The 18,980-nt window shown below is 37.0% G+C and overlaps 1 protein-coding gene across 2 annotated transcripts; it reads left to right on the top strand.

The window, feature by feature from the left end:
* The first annotated feature begins 1,858 nt into the window (after positions 1 to 1,858).
* On the top strand, positions 1,859 to 17,392 carry LOC113728265 (structural maintenance of chromosomes flexible hinge domain-containing protein GMI1-like). Of its 2 annotated transcripts, XM_072073290.1 has the most exons (31): positions 1,859 to 2,438; positions 2,821 to 3,240; positions 3,335 to 3,364; positions 3,470 to 3,556; positions 3,636 to 3,691; positions 4,543 to 4,626; positions 5,297 to 5,369; positions 5,939 to 5,994; positions 6,092 to 6,194; positions 6,296 to 6,364; positions 6,891 to 6,977; positions 7,776 to 7,826; positions 8,421 to 8,559; positions 8,688 to 8,749; positions 8,891 to 9,019; positions 9,321 to 9,411; positions 9,582 to 9,616; positions 10,192 to 10,267; positions 10,357 to 10,539; positions 10,683 to 10,841; positions 11,099 to 11,120; positions 11,219 to 11,333; positions 11,443 to 11,559; positions 13,294 to 13,611; positions 13,714 to 14,016; positions 14,093 to 14,224; positions 14,479 to 14,593; positions 15,525 to 15,735; positions 15,875 to 16,066; positions 16,262 to 16,579; positions 16,928 to 17,392. In XM_072073290.1, the coding sequence occupies exons 2-31, from the start codon at positions 2,842 to 2,844 to the stop codon at positions 17,181 to 17,183; spliced, it is 4,068 nt and encodes a 1,355-aa protein (XP_071929391.1). In that variant the 5' UTR covers positions 1,859 to 2,438; positions 2,821 to 2,841; the 3' UTR covers positions 17,184 to 17,392. The 2 variants fall into 2 exon arrangements, with proteins under 2 accessions (XP_071929391.1, XP_071929392.1); XM_072073291.1 differs by lacking the exon at positions 13,294 to 13,611.
* The last annotated feature ends 1,588 nt before the right edge of the window (positions 17,393 to 18,980 follow it).

Consider the following 18,980-nt stretch of genomic DNA (forward strand, 5'->3'; position numbering starts at 1 on the left):
CCATCTGCACAAATTTCTAATACATAGTGCGGAAATGATAATTGGCTGACGTCATTAATTCGGGTCAACCACCACAAAACCAGAAAGCTGTTCAGCTGCGTATTCCATCATAAGGTGAGACATAAGACTCTCTTTCGCACCTTATTAGGGCATCAGTACCTTATTTGGACTATGTTTTACCTATTAACGAAGACTTGTTGAAGACCAGAATGAAAAATACCAACCTTACTAACTAATCCTTATGAACAACCAGAAGGGTTCTTAGGGAAATTAATCTCTAACTTAAATAATTGCAAATAAACGATACAAACAAAAGTGTAAGTGATTTAAAGGAAATCAAAATAAACTCTATTTAAAAGCAAGGATGACGATTCCAAATCTTTACCCGTTTAGATAAATGTTCTACCAAATCTTAATGGGTAAACCTACAAGTTTAATTTTCATTATCAAATTTGCTGGGTTGCATTTTTGGCATTAATCCTCGTGTATTTTTTACTTGCTATTTAAACTAGTCAAATGCTCGTGAAACTAAAATACATGCATCTAAACAAATTTTAAAAATATATGAAAATGAACTTTTGCTAAACTAAAAATTCAGTACACCAAAAAGTAAAAACCATTCATCATAATAAAAAAGGAAAAATCGTTTAAAAAGTCCCTCACATTTTGGAAAGTGATTATTGTTTTGCTCCTCACCTTTAAAAGTGTAATTTTACGTTCCTTACAAATTTACATTAGTCAAATTTGATCTCTATATAGATTTCTGGTTACTGTTTTGCGAGAATCCACCACGTGCCTTGCAGGTGATCACTTTTTTTATGGACAAATTTGTCAAATCACATTTCACATGAACCAATTTATAATCAATTACATTTTACAAAATGAATTTTTGCATCGCTCATATTATACAAAATAATCTTTTCATTTTTTATATTTTATAAAATAAATTTTTTCATCCCTCACTAATTATATGTACAGTAATGTTACAAAATGTTAAAAATAAGGGAAGGAAGTACCCTATTTATTTTTCAGGTCGAGAATTGCACCCAAAGAGGGGCTTCTTCTGAAAGTTCTCCCATGTTGAGCTGCCTTTCTTGAATTCGGGTACTTCACAGCTTAAAGAATCGGCCCAACAAATTAATGCAATTGCGCGGTTAGCCCCCGCTTAGGAAGGTACAAGCCCAGATCTGAGCACTGTGGTCGTCACTGTGGCATGAGGTAGACAAAGCAGGCCCGTAAACTTTCTGGGCATCCCGTGGGTCTCACGAGTGTTTTGATTTGAAATCACCAGCAGGCCTTTTCAGTGGAGGGCGAAAAAGTTTTCCACACGTAGGGTTCGGATGCGCTAGATCAAATATGGGCAATGGATCGAACATAACATATGTAAAACAAGTCCCCTGATCGATTGGGCGGAAGCTTGAAAAAATTTGGAGCGAGAGTACGTACGAGGAAGTGGTCGTGGTCCCACCAGCCAGCAATTATTGTTTTGGAATTGGCGGGAGCACTTCCTTGCTCCGCAAGGAGCAAGGAAGGGAAGCCAAGCCACACTCCCCATCCCCTTTTTTTTTTTCTTTTTTCCCTCCTTCCCTTCGGGAGGTACAAATTACAATACAAAAGGAAGCCACCCATTGGTGAATGGTAAAGCACAAAAAAACTTCGCAAGGATCGGAATCAAAATAAGTAAACAAATTTGGAATGACAAAATGGTCCAACCAATTTGACCAATTTACATCGATCGGACATATTTGCCGTTGACGATCTTATGAGCAAACGTAGGTACGTACGTGCTGCAAGAATTGCGAACCAATCAATTCAATTTGATGTTTTTATTTTTTTTTTCTTAACAAACAAAAAAATTAACGTAGGATCGATTTAATTTGAAGCAGGAGAGGGAGTACGGAGGAGCATCCAGCCGCCGGATTTTTACAACCGTGTTAGGGATGACGGAGTACATAAATTGGCTCATGCACTTTGCACTATAAGTAAAAGTTGTCCCCGTCGCTTCCGCTTCCACTTCCACTCTCCCACCCTTCCATCTGATCATATCATCATCCCCCTACTCTACTCTACTCTTACTAGGAAAGAGACCTTGAAACCCCGCACCTGCTTGTCCTCCTTGTTTTTTCTTCAGCTTTCTCACCTCCCTCTGCACCACTTCTGTTCTCAGCCCGGCTGGCTGCATTTCTCCTCCTTTGCTAATTTTTTATCTTAGTACTTGCCGCTTCTGAGAATTTTGTTGGTATCTGCGCCGTTGATCATTCAGTGGTACACAGTATTGGTGATTATTGAACTACTCTCCAGTCTCCTCGCACACTTGCTCCCCATACCCAGTCAGACCGACGCAAAATCATCTAGTTGTGGTTTTATCGTTCGTGAAGTTTTGGTCTACTAAAAGATTTTACCGTCTCTTTTTCAAAAATTCAGCTCTGCGACTGCTAGTAAGTGCTACTACTTCTCTCAAGTTTTGGTCTTAAAAGAAAACAGTAACTTCTTGCTGGATTTCCAATTTCTTCCGCGCTTGTCCGTTCAACTCTGCCGTTCTTTTTCTTTCCTATCAGGAATTGCTTCTGTTACGGTATCAATATATCGTGTTAAAGGTTTTGGTAGGCTTCCTTGATTCCAGAATTTTCCTTCTTTCTTTCGTGGGGGAAAAATATAAAATGGAAAGAAATCTTTTTTTTTTTTTTTTTGGCTGCATGACTTGATAAATATGTATGACAACTAACTTTCTTGTTTATCTGATTTCTTTATCCTTGGAAACTTGCACGACAATTGAAGTTGAGAGTAAGTTAACATTTTAACCATTTTCTTTTTTCCTAGGAATAGCTAACTTAACAGTAGATGGATTCCAGAACGCCTCAGAGTAGGCCGAACAAGAGGCCTATTGATAAAGATTCCAGCCAGGGCAGATCAATAAAGAGGTTCTTTCCTGCAGAAGGTGATCAATTAAGTGCAGAAAAGGTTTTCAAATTTCGGGTTCTTTTGCCTAATGGCACCAGTGTGGACCTGAACCTCCGCCGACCTGGTGCTGAAATGACTCTGGAGGAGTTTGTTCATACGGTGAAGCGCGAGTACTTGAGTGTTGTGAGACAGACAGAGGCTTCTAAGCCAAGAAGCAGTATAAACTGGTCGAGTCAACATTTTCATTTATTTGATGCTAATGCCAACCCGATTAGCAAGAAACTGGTTTTGAACAACTTTAGGTGTAATAGTAAAAATCCCAACATTTTGCTTCTTCAAGTGAGTTTGTCTCTCTTATCATGTTAACTCTCGGTCGCGTTGTCAAGGTTGACTGATTTTTTTCATTTTCATTTTTGTCTTCCTTTTGGTAAAGGATGGTTCGGCAGAAATAGGAAAATACGAGGTTTGCTTCTAGTCAACCTTTTTTGCATTAATTGTTATTTTCTCGTGTAAGCTTTGGGTTTGTTGTTAAATCTGTTAATTATGTATCACCTATTTGAGCTTGTAGAACATGTGGGATCTAACACCAGATACAGATCTACTGAGGGAACTGCCTGAGCATTACACCTTCGAAACTGCCCTTGCAGACTTGATAGTAAGCATGCAGCTTTCTACTTCTCTGTTCACCATGGGCTCATTTGGCCGCCTAAATGCTATTTTTGTCTGTTTTGCAGGATAATTCCTTGCAGGCAGTGTGGTCTAACGGCAGAAATGAGAGGAGGTTAATTAGGTACCGTATACAGTGGTGTCATTGGTTTGTTTCTATGCCACTTTCCAGCTATAGTGGTGTAAACTGTAAATAATAGCTGTCTATTTTGTTTACATGCATGTTGCAACTCAAAAAGACAGAACAATATTGGCCTCAACTATGGCGTTTCAAATTTCATTCTCCATTGCTAGCTAGTTCATATTGTATTTTTGTAATTAGGTTAAGAGCCTCTCATAATCTCCCTGATGAAGTTCATTCAAGGGATTAAGTAAGTTACTGGCTTTTCTTGATGCTTTTATTAATGCAGTCAATCATATCTTGAGCACGTGTCCCAGTACACATGTAAGAGGCGTATAGAATCTATTGATGCTGCTGTTGTTACAATAGAAGTTTATAAGACATATTAGGCATTTTTTATCTGGTCCTGGTACTGTGCTTGTGTGTGTATGAATATTTTCTATGAACCTCTAGGAATTTCTTGCTCAAATCATTTATTGACTCCAAATGTCTTCCAAATAAGGAATTACTCGTATGTTTAATTGGATTTTACCTTTTCCAGTTTGTTACATTGATGAGAATTCTTAAGAGTCGGTTTTACTGAAGGCTATGTACTCGCTACTTTGGTGATATTTATGATGAAGAATTTGTTGGTTAGATTCTGCATGTACATTCATTTTGATGCATGTGTCATTGTTGTTTTCTGCCCTTGATCAGATCTCTTCTTTTCTAAACGACTTTTTGCGGAATCAAATTCTGTGGCTGCAGTTTATTTTTTGTGATTCCCTGTCACCCCGAGTGCTTCTAGACTCTATCAAGTTAAAAATTGAAAATATCAAAACTAACAATATTGGTTTGCTTTGCTTTGCTTCCAGGGTGGAATTGGCACAAGATAAAATTGAAAATTTTGATACAGGCCCTGGGATGGACGGAAGTGATGAAAATTCCATAGCAAAGTGGTAAGTAGTTGCAGTTATATATGGTGATATTCTGCTGAGCATAAGCATAAATGGTGTGGTTATATAGTTACTTGAGTTAAATACACAATGGCGTATGAGTTTGACACTAGTCTCTACTATTTTCTTGTTATCCGGTTTTAACTAGTTAATTACAGTCCCCTTAGAAATAAATAAAGCAAGCATAATTGCAGGACGCATCCTAATAGTAACTCTTAGGAATGTTCGTACCATTTATACATAATGGAGGTCCAATATGCCTGTTTATACTGACGGACCTGCAGGCAATGAAAATATGAGAGGTCCATTAAAACATTTAGAGGTCGCTCTATTGTGTCAAGACTTAAATAGATCTTGTTTGAAGTGTGAAATTAATTCCAATGACTTTCTTAGTTGTAGGAAGGAGGGAGGAGGAGATGGAATAGGATCCGTAGTGGGAGATAAGTGAAATCATGAAATTTAATGATTAGTCTGCATGCCGGTGTCGATCTGATTCCTTTTTCCAAGAGACATACTTTATGAAGATCACTGCTGACAAGTTCTTGTTGTTACTTGATCTACAATGCATGAAGTTTGTGGTCCGTTTCTCGTTCAGTTGTAACTCTACTTTTACTTGTGCATTTTGCTGAATGCTTGGTTCCTTAAATTTTGATTCTATTAATTGTAATGTCAGGGGAAAGATTGGGGCATCTTTGCATAGATTAGCGAGAGAACAGGGCATAGAAAGCAAACCTCCATATCTAGCGGTAACAATTTCTTTTTAGACTTTTCTATCAAAAAACTGAAGCAAATTACTTGAATTGTGTGGTGTTTCAGCAGATGTCTTGTAATCTCAATAATCTCAATAATTCTTAGTGGCTAGCTTTGGTACAAAATCTTCTCATTATTGGATCAGGCTATATATATGTTCAAGTTCTACAAATCACAGCATTGTACTGTGACAGTTAATGGACTTTACGGATCTAGTTTCCTTTAAGGCACCACATAGTCTAGGGAAAAAATGAGAATGAAGATGATGGGTCTAATCCACATTGGGTAAAGTTTTTTTTGGGAGCCATAAGGTGAACCAGGGGTAAATTCAGGATCCTGAACATTGTGCCTACAGGATATTAATCCTAGAATTCTGAAAAGAAGGAAGTAGCGTCTGCTTGGTCATCTGTGGATTGCCTTTCAAACTAAAATGGCTCCTAAATATGTGATTAGATCTGCAAATGAATTGTAAAAGCTTCATTTTCATATACAGAGTCATTTCACAAAAAGCTGTGAGCATATCTTTTATCCAATTATTGTTTTGGATCTATTTTGCTAACTGCAGCCTCTCTTCGGTATGTATGGTTATGGAGGACCATTTGCAACTATGCACTTGGGAAGGTACAACTACTTGGAAGTTCTTGTTTAAGTTTACAGTGCCAAGAGAATTTTTGAATGTTGGATATTAAAGTTGCCCCATCTGCCTTCCTACTCATAGGCGTGCTTTAATTTCCTCCAAGACAAAGCAATCGAAGAAAGTTTATATGTTACATCTAGAAAGAGAATCTTTGCTCAGCTCTAGCTCAGGACAGACTTGGAGGGTAGAGTTCTCTTTTCAGTGTGGCTTCTTGTAACGGTGCTTTATTCCCTTGCTTAATCCTTTCTGAAGTTTCTATCTGATTTTCTTCCTTTTCTGCAATAGACAAATGGTGGTCTTAGAGACGCTGACAAAGATGAATTAGAGAAAGCTTCCCATGGAAGTTTCACAAAGGTAACTATTCTCTTATCGCCATACTAGATGCAGAACAGATGCATCCAGTTATCATGATTGTGTTGATTGGATTGATACTTAGGTAGCTTTCAGTGCAGCCGAAGAATGAAGAGCTAGGATACAATTTCTCATGATTTATATATTCTCTAGACATACTTGTCAGCATATTTTTTTCTTCTGTTTGCAATTTTTCTTTTCTCCAGCCACACAATTTATGCCTAGTTGAAATTGTTAGATTTAAAGGCTCATCCTTGAAATCTCATTTGGTTTGTACTACTTTGTCACTAAACACATAAGAATTATATTAGTTTTTCTTTGCACGTGATCAAGTCTGATTTTACAACTTTTTCTTCTGTCTGAGCATTGTCTATGCAGTTTAAGTCACTCTTTGGTTAAGGCTTGCTTGCTCTCATGTCACTGTTGGTGCACATAAGAACTGTAGTAGTCATGTAGAAAGAATGTTTTGGACCTTCTTTCTACATGTATACAATCAGATTTTATCAATTGTAGCCTAATATTTTGGCAGGTTGAGATCTTCAATACTGAACAGAGAAGTATGAAGATGAAACAACTTATGTGCCGACTGAAGGACATCTATTTCCCGTACATTCAGGTACTCTTGTTTAACACCAGGCTCTCATATTTAGTATCATACTAACCAATTGAAACAGGACTAGCTGGTTCCTTGTTTTATCATCTGCAGAAGACTCCGATGCAAGCAATACATCATGGAACTTTTTTTTTTGCTTTAACAATCAATTTCTTATTGTAGGCTAGAGATTATAGAATGAGAAACATAAATGTAAGCTTATGTTATGTTTTGGCAGGAGTTAGCTCGGTGATGCTTCACACGTGGAACCAAATTCCTTCTACACAATTATAGATTATTAGTGCATCTGTCAGTAGACTTGTGCAATAATTGAGGAGTTTGGATTCGCTTTTGGCCTGTACAAGCAGAGTGTTAACATAACAGTGCTTTTGATGAATCAAAACTTTTCTCCTGTGAACACAAACTGCCTGAGTACAAAAAATTGAAATTTATGGCAAAAAACCTTCTTATGGATGTCTTTTCATAAGTTAATTTTTAACAACTTGATGTTATCATATTTGATTTCTTACATAAGATTATTTGGACCTACATAGGCAGGACCAGATAAACTTTGGTGTATGTCTGTGAACAAAATAGGAAACCAGACAAACTTAGTAATTCATGTAGAAAAATTGAACAACAGTAGTGATGCCACTGAGTTACTTCCTGTAAATTTGATTTCATTATATGTGTATCTCTTGTATGTTCATGTAACAGTGATGATGCCGCTTATATATTGTTTGCTGAGTTACTTCCCGTAAATTTGATTTCATTGTATGTGTATCTCTTGTATGTTCATGTTTTCTTCTTACATTGTGGCAGTGTGATGAATTATCCAGGACAGGCAAAACCCAAATGCCTATTGAGTTTCAGGTTTGAACTGTTAAACGATTTTATCATCTAAGGATATATAAAAACTTGTTTTGAATAAAGTATATGTTTCTTCGGAAGTACAAAATGCCTATTGAGTTTCAGGTTCGAACTGTTAAATGATTTTATCATCTAAGGATTTATAAAAAAAAACTTGTTCTCAACACAATATATGTATCTTTGGAAGTTTATACCAGTTGAGCATGGTATAATGTTTCTCTTCACTGAATAACAGCTTGCTTTCCCCGTACACGCTGGTTGGCAGGCTTTTCCTGCAGAAATTTGTACTAGTTGGTCCTTTATGCAATTGATTTTTCTGGTCACATTCTCCTGCAGTGAAACTTTTTTTGGCACGAATTCAAAGAGAATGGATGATGCAAATTCTTGCAATATCTCTACCTGGTTCTTGTTCTCCCAATAAATGATTCCATGATTCCTCAAACCCCCCTCAACTTTTGATTGCCACTTGACATCTAAAGTAGCTAATTTACATGGAGATGCACAATAAAAGAAACTGGTGTTTATTCAAACTTGTCTCCATGTTGTATCATCTGAATTTGCTGAACATAATAAATATGAATTTGACATTATTTCCAGGTTAATGGCATTGGTTTGGCGGAAATATTAGGTGGCGAGGTAGCTGTGACGAATGTAAACTCTTGTAATGGGCCTAATTTTACTTTGCAATTGCATTTGACCAAGGATGCTAGTCAAGCTACATCATCTTCAAACCCAGGTGAGAACCTAATTTTAAGTCTTAAACGGGTCATTTTCTCTTTGTCCTGTTTTTAGACAATAATGTGCTTTTGGTTGTTATATCGTATGCTTGAGTTGAGCACTTACTGCATAACATAATATTTTCAGGATACACTGCACCTCGGGAAGCAAATGCACGCCTTAAATGTGTCTATTTTCCTATCACTCAGGTTTTTTTTTAATATTTCATCTACCAAGCAAATATGTGATCGACTGAACTAACAAGGGATGCAATTGGCGAACTTAGTCTCTTTCAAATAGTAAATTTAGTAATTAATAACTTAATGCGTACTCCTATATGTTGACCATAGGGTAAAGAGAGCATAGACAAAATATTGGAGGAACTGAAACGGGATGGTTGTGGTAATACAGAAGACTTCAAGACTTTCAGTCGGGTTTCTGTTCGACGACTGGGTCGACTGCTTCCAGATGCACGTTGGGTAAGTTGTATCAATTTTTTGTGAAAAATTATTACACATCTTTTCTTAGTTCAGGATGAGTCAATCACTGGTTGCTATTTGCATTTACTGTTCTTACTGCTCTCATGATCCTTTTATCTGTTCAATGTAATCCCTGTCTTACATATTGGGTGGTGGCAGAATAGATGACACATAATGTAGAAGGTGATAAACTGCTTTTCTTGTCTTTGATGTATACTCACAGATTGGGTTTATCCTGCTATTCTTATGTGTTTGGCCTGGAACAGCTTGACCAAATTTCAAGGAATTTGTTTTGGGTTAGGTATTGCTTCCATTTATGGAGCCTAAGCATAAAAAGGGAGAGCACGGACAGATCTTGAAGAGATGCTGCTATCGTGTGAAATGCTTTATAGGTAGCGTTGAGCTTTCTTAAAACTGAGTGTCACATGTTTTAGAAAACATATCTTTGTGCTTTAACAATGTCTTTATCATGCTTTTTTTTTCACGTGATATGTCTGGTTTCCTTTTGCTAAGACATTCGAGTCTTGATTTTACCATTCTCATTGTGTTGGTATTGTTGTAGATACTGATGCTGGTTTCAAGCCAACACCTTCCAAGGTGCAAATTGCTTCTCTTCTCTAAAGTTTACTTTATATGTAAACAACTTGAGTATACTGAAGCTGTATCCACTTCCATCTTTAGGCATGGCCATTTGTTTGTAATTTTGTGTTATGCACGCCGATTGATGTAAACTTGCTCTAGGGTGTTGTGGTTGTTCTTTTTTTATTATTTTTTTCAAGCAAGGGAGGGTGAGATTTACGAAGGGGAAGGGGGAATTGAGCCCAGGACCTCTAATTCCTGAGGGTTGAACCTTAGCCACTAAATTAAGGCCTCCTTGGCTCTAGGATGTTATGTTGGTGCTCTTATACTGTTACAATATCCTGAACTTTCTGACTTTTTTTAACAGTGGAGCGATCATACAAAAAAATAAGAGATTTTATGAGATACATGGTAAATAAAATCCATGTATTTTCACTTTTTTGCTTCTTATGACTCCCTTTGTTGTGAAATGATGTATTCTTGATACTTTTTTTAATGTTGCGGTTCCAATATTAGAGGAAAAGCCTGCAACAGCTTGTTCATACATGCTTTTTCTTGTTCTAATGGAATTGGCCAAATAAACTGTTTTTCAGACGGATTTAGCTCATCAAAATCCGTATACCATTGCGTTAAAAAGTTTTGGGAAAAAGCACCTTGAGAAAGAGAAAGGTAGGACTGTTTGGCTCTTGGGATCAATACTGGAATTTATCGATTAGTATAACTAAGATTTTGATATTCAAATACTGTTTATCTTGTAGATGTACATATTGAAATTAATAAAGATGGAAAAGAGCTGAATCTTGCAAAACTGGAGAAGCTATATGAAGACTGGATTATTAGTATGCATAAGAAATACGATGAGGAAATCGTTAGCGGCAATGATGAACCAACTTTTGTGGTTAATCCTTCCGATAAGCAAGAACTTGGCATCTCTTCTAAGGGTAATCCTGGAATTATAATCAGTTCAGCAGACTCAAAATTCCATTTAGCGTTGCCACCTATTGTAAATTAGTGATACTTCAGTAATTTATTATTTCGTTAGTTTGTGTACATCAGTTTTACTTGATAATACTTTAACATTCAGTTATAAGGGTTCACAAAGTTTTTCGGAGGAAAGGAGCAATTTGGAAATCTGGACAGAAGATAAAAATTCTCAAGGGAGCATATGTTGGTCACCATAAAACCAATTCCTATGCTACATTAGAGTTTGTTATCCTTGAAGGATGGGAGGGGGATGCAGGAGGTAAGCGTTCTTTTAAAAGTAGTTTTGTGCGTGCAATACTCTTAGTTCCAGATCTGCAGTTCTAATGGATTGTTATGGCTAATTAGAATAATTTGATCATGTAGTCTTAAACATTGTAAAACTTTTCCTGCTATATTCGGATAAGAATTTGGTAGTATCTCCTCAATTGTATAACACCTGAGTGTTCTTTTATTTTTGTCATCTGTATGAAACTCCACTGACGTCACAAATCTTCTTTCCTTCTGCATCCAAAATAGGTGAAGCTCGACTTATTTGCAGGTAAGACAAGCCTGTCATTCTTTTGCCAATCCAAGTTTCTTTGTCTCTTTCAAAAGTATCTAAAAATATCTTCTGTGATTAAATTTTCATACCTACAGGCCAATCAGTATTCCAGATGAAAGTGGTTGCAGACTTGTTTTTGATAATGAAAATTCAAGCATAAAAATTGGCGGCTCTATCTCTTTGCCAGTTAATGTGATTGATTCTGGAAAGGTAAGTGGCTTTCTCTGATAGTTTAATGTACTATTCTTTTTTCTCTTTTAACAAAATTGGTTGCTATTCCAGCATCATGAAATGCTACTCAATTTCTTATGTAATGCAGTGTGTAACCATTGATGATGCTGAGTGGGAAAACCAACTTCAGAAGCATAGTCTGAAAGTGCCATCCTCTATCAGTCTATTGAGTGCTAAAGATTGTCAAGAATTGGGAATCGGAGGGGTTAGTTTTATGGCATTTACATTATTAATTTTCAAACTTATTGCCTTTGGGTCTATTATTTTGTTATTTTGTGTATGATACAGCAAAAAAAAATTCAGAGTTCTGGTAGATCTTTTAACATCTTCAAGTTGGACATGCCTTAGTATATCATAGATAGATAGGGTTAAGCATGGGTCATGTATGGTAAAGGACCAGATCCTACAGGGGTAAGCACGGGTCATGTACGGTAGAGGACCAGATCCTATCCTTGTTGGTTTCAATATCTGTATCCTCACCAAAGCTCTATCAAGCGTTGGAAGGGTGCAAAGGATGCCCGTGATCCTTTAAATCTTATGTCATGTTTAATTTCTTGAATTGTATCAGTTTATGAAAATGCAATTGGATATAGGAAACCGTGACTCATCTGCCAGTATCTTGTTCTACAAGGTAGATGCCTTGGTCCCATCTCCTACTTGGATGCTACCTTATGAGGAACCTTACCTTCCATGACCTTACCATTGTCTAGGAGAATAAGGCTGCACGTTCACCCTCTCCTTTTGCTCAACTTCAAGGTTCATACTTTCTAAAACTTCAAGGATTCAAAATAAGCCAGCTCAGCGTTGCTCATGTTCAAAAAAGTAAAAGAAAATCAGTCAATTTTTAGGTTGTCTCGAAACAAGAGTTTTCTGTTTTTTCTGTAGAACTTGTAGCTTTCGCACTCAAATTTTTCTTCAGTATGTGCTTCCGTGTGGCCCTCATGTTAAATGTGTTGAGAAATTGACTACGAACAGGGACTCTGAAGTTCAGAAATTTTGGATTTGCTGATTATTTCCTTTCTCTTTTTGGGTGCTAGCCATTGAGTTCTGTAAGTTGGAGTTTTATACCCCTAACCTGTAAACTCATTGTTGCTATTACAAGTACTTAATTTTACATAAAAAGCAGCTTGTTGGTAACCACCTTCTGTTATGGGAAATAAATTCTTGTTTTATTCAGTGTAGTAGGATAACCAAGTAGAATCTGTTAACAAGAGCAATTTTGGCAGAGACATCAGCTGAAGCTGAAATGAATTCTTTTTTGGCATGCTCTTGTTTTTGGATCATTTTGCAAATTTCTTCCATTTGAGATTTTTATTACCCATTACATTCCAGATGGTTCCATTCTGACCATAAATTCGTAAAATGGAAGTGCTGGTTAGTGCGGTTCATAGCACACTGGTTTCAAATCAGTTCTTTACACATTGGCCACTTGTACAAGCCAATTAATCTCTGCCTATTTTAACTTTTTTCACCTCCCATTTTCTGTCGTGCTTTTACCTTTGGCCTATAGTTTAGTCTTTCTATCCTTAAGTCTCCACTGAATTCAACTCTAGTAATGAGTTTCTCTGATCTTTACAGTTTGCAAATATTTACTGCCTAGTATCTAATCCTTCTATAAAGATGGTGCAAAAGGGAACATCATACAGTCTTTACCGAAATTTTATTTAAACAAAAAGAAAGAAAGAAATATTTCAGATCGAGAATTTGCATGCCTGCAAAAGAGAAGATGTCCCTCATTAAAGAAAAGCCTGAAAGCAATAAGACAAATTTGCTTCAGGGCTTTTGCATTTTAAACTGTTCTTGGAGAGTGAAAAGGGAAAGTAAAAAAGAAAATCAGTCATTAATTTTCCTATGATCTATCGACATAGACAATTTTCTTATCAACTTTTCTGATTCTAAATCTGTACATCTTAAGCTTGAGTTTAGTTTTTGGTTGCAGGCACTTCCTGATAATGTAGTTTGTGCTGGTTGTGATCCTCCAGAGGAAATAGTTGCAGTTGTTCGTCCTGCCTCTTTTAGTTGTGCTGTCAAATCCAAGAATCTGGACCGAAAGTACATAGTTCAAGATGAACTTGAAATGACAATGGATATAAAATTCAGAGCTGTACATGTGGATAGTGAAAATATTAATATTTTTTCTATGAAAGTAACGCCTTCAGTATGGGAAGCTTGCCGTGGCTTTTATATATTTCAACTAGGAAATAAGCTACCAAATTTATTTCAAAAAGCTGGTCTCTATGCGTTCTTATTTTGTGTTGTAAGTTATGTGCTTACCGTTCTTACTAATTTTGTTTTATTAATTTCGTAAATAGATGCACAGAAAGTACTGATCCTGCATTTTCTTGTTACTAAAACTCAGAAAGGGCGGAGAGGTTTAACTTTTGAGAAGAAAGTTAAAGTAAGAGCATTATCTAAGGCTGGAAGTTGGAGACCAAATGAACAACAGAAGCATTTAAATACTGAGAATGCAAGTGTTCGTACTCCATGCTCAAAAGGAAAGAGCTTGCTTTGCCAGGAATCCTCTGAATTAGAGGCTCTGTGTAATAGCCGCCATCATTCGGCAGAAAAAAGAATTTTGCTTCTTCGAGACTCATCTGAACCTTCGGACATGGGGAACTTAATCGAATCCAAAATGAATCATCATGAGAATCTTCATCCACAGGTAAATCTGCACTTGAATAGAGCATATGAAAATATTCTATCTCAAAGCTCACAAGTTTAAGATTTTGCATTCCCAGGAACTCCCTGAATTGGAGTCCGAGGGACATGATCCCCATCAATCTGCAGAGAGAAGGAAATTGCTCCCTCCAGACTTCGCTTCATCTTCAGTCATGGGAAACAAAGTCAAATGTGAAATGAAGGATCATGAGGTATACTGATTGTTTCTGTGGTGGTTACCAATCCCTGTCAAAAGTTAAAACTTAGGACATGTTTATAAAATGGGGAAAAGGATGAGATATAACCTTCTAGACAGTGTTATGAGGCATTATATCCATTTAAACTTCAAAATTAGTTTGTTCAATCTCATTTAGTAGAAACCCAGCTCGTAAAGAGAGGAAGAGATGTTTCTTGTTTACGAGGCCAGCTTACTTTTGTCTGAGCTTTAATGTCTCTGAGGCCACAGGAGCTTTGGGATGAGCTTTGCCAGTATGGTTTATGCATCAAACAACGGGAAATGAGTATAGAATCACTCAATCTTCAGCTGTCAGATATTGAGCAAGACATGTCCAACTTGCAAGGTTTTCACTTAGACCATTTTTTATGTGTTTTCTACTTTAAATTTTGCATGTATGCAAATTATGGATGAATGGTGTTCCTCTTGCACTGACAGAACAGATTTAACCTATATGTTATTTATTTGAGCATCAGTCCTAGTTAGGAAATCTTTCGTAGTTTCAACACATCTCTTGATCTACAATGATTTTAGGCTATAGCAATTGTCTGGTTAAGTTCATGCAGTATAAGTGTCATAGAATAGACTTGCACACAAAATTTGTTTTGGGTTGATTCTAAATTTGATTCCTAAAAAGAAAATATAGGTCAATGAGGTTTTATAGCGAAACTGGTTGGAGAAATGCTACAAGTATTGTGAAGTCCATGGTCCCCATTAAAAGTTTCTGGAGTCTCAATGTTGTCTAGTTAGCATGACTGTTGTTGTTTAATTGTTAAAATTCACAAGTTAAATAAGTTCAAATATGAGATTGTTTGCAATTATTCTAATATGATAGTCCTCTTATAATCTCAAAACCACAATCCAATATTGCTTATCTAGAATAACAGGAGCCTCTTTGTTCTTAGTAGGCCCTATATATTAAAAATTTGCAAAATATCATCATAAATAATGCTTTTGGGTGGATGAAAATGAGAAAGATTGTGAATGGGAAGCTGCACTGGCCCATGGAACTGTGCTCACCTGTAAGGTTATTGGATTGTCTCTGCAAAATAGTCGAAACATTTTGGCCTTTGATTAATGCTGTGAACTTGGTTCTATTCGAAGTAGGGAGTATCTGCAGGGAACTATAGTGAAATTGAGGAGTGAATATATATTGAAAGCGAACAGAAAACAGAGTTTATATGATGAAGGTGTTTCTGTAGATGTGCTCTTATATGGACTTCTGCAAGTATACAAAACAAAGTTTTACACTCTTTTTGGATTGTATTTTTTTGCAGGCTCTCCGTATCTTGACCTCCATGATTTGGAGCGCACAGCTGGGAAAAAGTTAGTTGCAGAACAGATTGTTTGCAGGGGTGATTCTGCAGCTGCTGTTATCTGCAGATTATTCCAATCGGTGACTTATAAAGAGAAGGGAATTGATTTTGCAGACAAAGTTCTAGGCGTGGTTGCACTTCTAGGAATGGTTCAAACCCATGATCTTAGCAGGTACACCCTTGTGTTTTCACTTTATAGTCCCCACTTGGTGGACCAGAATCAGAAAGCACGTTTTAGTGTTTAGCTGAAATTAGATGCTAGTACGATTTAAGAAAGAATGAGTGAGTTTTGTTTTGTTTATTTGATGTAGGATATTTGCACAGTATCTTGGTGAACATCAAATGCTTGCTATAGTCTGCAAATCCTATGCAGATGCAGCATATCTTGAGAAGCATGACCCTGATGGACGAGTGAATAATGCCTACGGTCTTCATGAGCTTGCGACGAAACTTGGGATATCTATAAACAGACAATACCATGTCTTATGCGTTGAAAACATAAGGTGCTGCTGATAATCTGTCTGATTTCTTGAACACCAAAAAGTATTAAATGCAAATTATCTTACCGTGTATGATGGATAAAAGTTTCTTTATATGGTTGACTTTTCATGAGGACATAATACTTTTAAAGGAATTTCTACGTTCACAGAAGTGACTCCATATTTATTAAGAATTTGAGTTTGCGGTTTCTTTGGCAGGCCATATGCGGGGGATTTTTCTAGTGGTCCTCAAAGATACCTTTCGTTGCCAGAACCTACCTTACCAAATGGAAAGCTTCCACCAGGGTTTTTGGGTTATGCCATTAATATGATAGAACTTGACGTGAACTTCTGGTTTTGGAGGACTGCTTCAGGTCATGGTCTCCGGGAGACATTATTTTATCGCCTGTTTGGTGAACTGCAGGTCTATGAAAACAGGCAGTGCATGAACATGGCAAGCTGTTGTATAAAAGATGGTGCAGTGTCACTAGATGGTGGAATACTCCGAGGAAATGGAGTTATATCCCTTGGACACTGGTATGCTTACAGTATTTCGTCATTTCATTCAGTTACTCTCTATTAAGCGTTACGGCAAAGAATTGAATTAGTGGACCATAAGCAGAAAGCGCATTTCAGTATTTAGCTGAAATTACATTATCCATATGTTCTTGTGCTGAAGCATTTTCTCAAATAGTTGCTAACATCACAACCTAAAAGCCCAGCTCATTCACTGCAACAACTCATAAACTTCTTTCTTTTTGTTCCTTTTTTGGGTGCAGCAGGTGTCAGTTTTGTATGATTACTGTCAGAAATTTTCCTACAATTTTAATGACTCTTGGAAGAAGAATAACATGCATGCTTCAATGTTTTCTTTTACTCTCCCAGGGAACCGGATGTTAAGTTTCCAGTACTTCCACTAGATAGCCAGAGGTACTTTTCTCCAAGAAAGGTGGAAGTTCTAAAGGAGATTGAAGCTAAGAAGCAAGAGCTAAGAGAGACAAATTATCAGCTCAAAGCAGAACAGAGAACACTCGGAGAAGTAAAGAAGAAGTTCAAAGAAACGAAAGAAAGATACCAAAGTTTGTTGGATGAAAAGGAAAAATCATTGAGCGGCCTTACCATGCAAATTCTAAACCAATGACTCGGACAGCTTTTCTACTTTAACAATCTCTTCATTGCGCAGGTCGCCATCTTCAAGACTAGCAGCGTGGAGGTTTTATGGCTAGAAGTTCCCATAGCCATTTTCCTGAACTGTTAACATTTTATTTGCTGTTGATGCATTGCTTCATTGACCTTGTATCTAATTTCCAGTGCTTTGCATAATGTATATAATATATCCTGTTCAAGATTGCTCTTGTTAGTTTATACTTTTCTTTTCTTTTTGGTCCTATTAAGGGGCCTCCGCCCCTTAGCTGGGATTAGCTCCTCTTCAGGAGCTCTGAGATTTCGTCTGGTGGATCTCTCACCAGTGTCAATCCACCTGTGAATTAGCTTCACCTTCCCGTAACCCAGCTCCCGTGTCAGCCTCAGACCTTGCATCAAAGCCCGCAGTTCACATCAGAACATGTATCACAGCCCAAAGTTTGCAATTTACAGGTTCACGTTGAAACCTCTCCAATCACCTCCGGGTAGGGGTGGCAATCGGGTCGGGGTCGGGTTGGCGGGTCGGGTTAATGCTTAAGTATAACAAAGAATCTGCTGACCCGAACTCGACCCGTCAATTCGAAACGGGTCAGGGTACCTGACACGAACCCGAAAATTTCGGGTTGGCGGGTCGACCCGAAATGATCCGAAACTTAATTTTAATTTATTAATTTATCACTGTAATTTCTAATAAAATCAATTTTTCACAAAATTAATTACATCATCAAATAATAAAAATTTAAATAAATAATTTCAAACCAAATGTAAAATAAATTAAACACCATAAAAGTGTTTTATCCCAAATCAAATATAAAATAAATTAAAACAGCATAAAAGTAAAAAATAACATAATATATTATTTGTCCAAATATAATAATTTTAACTTCACACAAGTTAAATAAATTCATTTAGGATTAAGTAATTAATGCCTTTGGAAAAAAAATGATTTAGTTTAGTTAGATAAAATAATTTTTATGTTTATTAAATTAGTTTTAATTCATAAACATGTCACATCAGGTCATATCAGGTCACCACGGGTTGACCCGAAATTGACATGTTTTCTTTTCGGGATCATCGGGGTTCGATCCGATTCTGACCCGAACTCTCGAAACCTCAACCCAAACCAATTAATTTCGTGTTAGGTTCGTGTCGTGTTTTCGGGTCGTGTCAGGAATTGCCACCCCTACCTCCGGGCATCCCTCCCTAGCCCACCTCGATTCCCGGGTTTGACGCATCTGATGTGTCCATTGTGTAGCCTCTTTCCTCCATTCACTCCTTGGGACTGCTGCTTCCTAATCCTAGTTTTTTTTTTTTTTTTTTTTTTAAAGCAACACCATTTTTATAATCTAATTCATTTTAATCTAGAGGAAGTGGAGTTTAAAGAGACTATATATAAAGGATTAGTGTGTATAAGAATCTGACTAAATTAAAAGGGTGTTCTGACACAATTTTTTTGATTTTTTTCACTACAGATGGCGTTTAAACCGTCGATTTACAGTCCAAAAATGGACTTTGGTGGCCTTTTAGACAAAGCTCAGTGGTTTAATCCTAGTTCCTGCTCTCGCTCTGCTTTTGCTTTGGTTATCTCACCAGCTTCTCAGGCTGAACATGATAATGCCTTTGTCATCACTTTCATCAGAACAGACCATACCATGCATCCTTACTTGTTTAGGGAGGATTTGCCGGCTAACTTAATTAAACACTAATGACGATGGCACCTCATTTCCAATGTCGTATTTGGCGTATTGAGAAGACCTGGTACATTTTAAAACACAACTCAAACGAATCCTCCATG

This window comes from Coffea arabica, chromosome 2c (genome assembly GCF_036785885.1).
Source record: "Coffea arabica cultivar ET-39 chromosome 2c, Coffea Arabica ET-39 HiFi, whole genome shotgun sequence".
NCBI classification, from domain to species: domain Eukaryota; kingdom Viridiplantae; phylum Streptophyta; class Magnoliopsida; order Gentianales; family Rubiaceae; genus Coffea; species Coffea arabica.

What these genes read in the sequence shown, in the direction of transcription:
- LOC113728265 (XM_072073290.1), top strand. Translation starts at nt 2,842, where the DNA reads ATGGATTCCAGAACGCCTCAGAGTAGGCCGAACAAGAGGCCTATTGAT. An exon ending in CTGCCCTTGCAGACTTGATA is followed by an intron (nt 3,557 to 3,635) that starts GTAAGCATGCAG and finishes TCTGTTTTGCAG; the next exon opens with GATAATTCCTTGCAGGCAGT. An exon ending in ATGAGAATCTTCATCCACAG is followed by an intron (nt 14,017 to 14,092) that starts GTAAATCTGCAC and finishes TTGCATTCCCAG; the next exon opens with GAACTCCCTGAATTGGAGTC.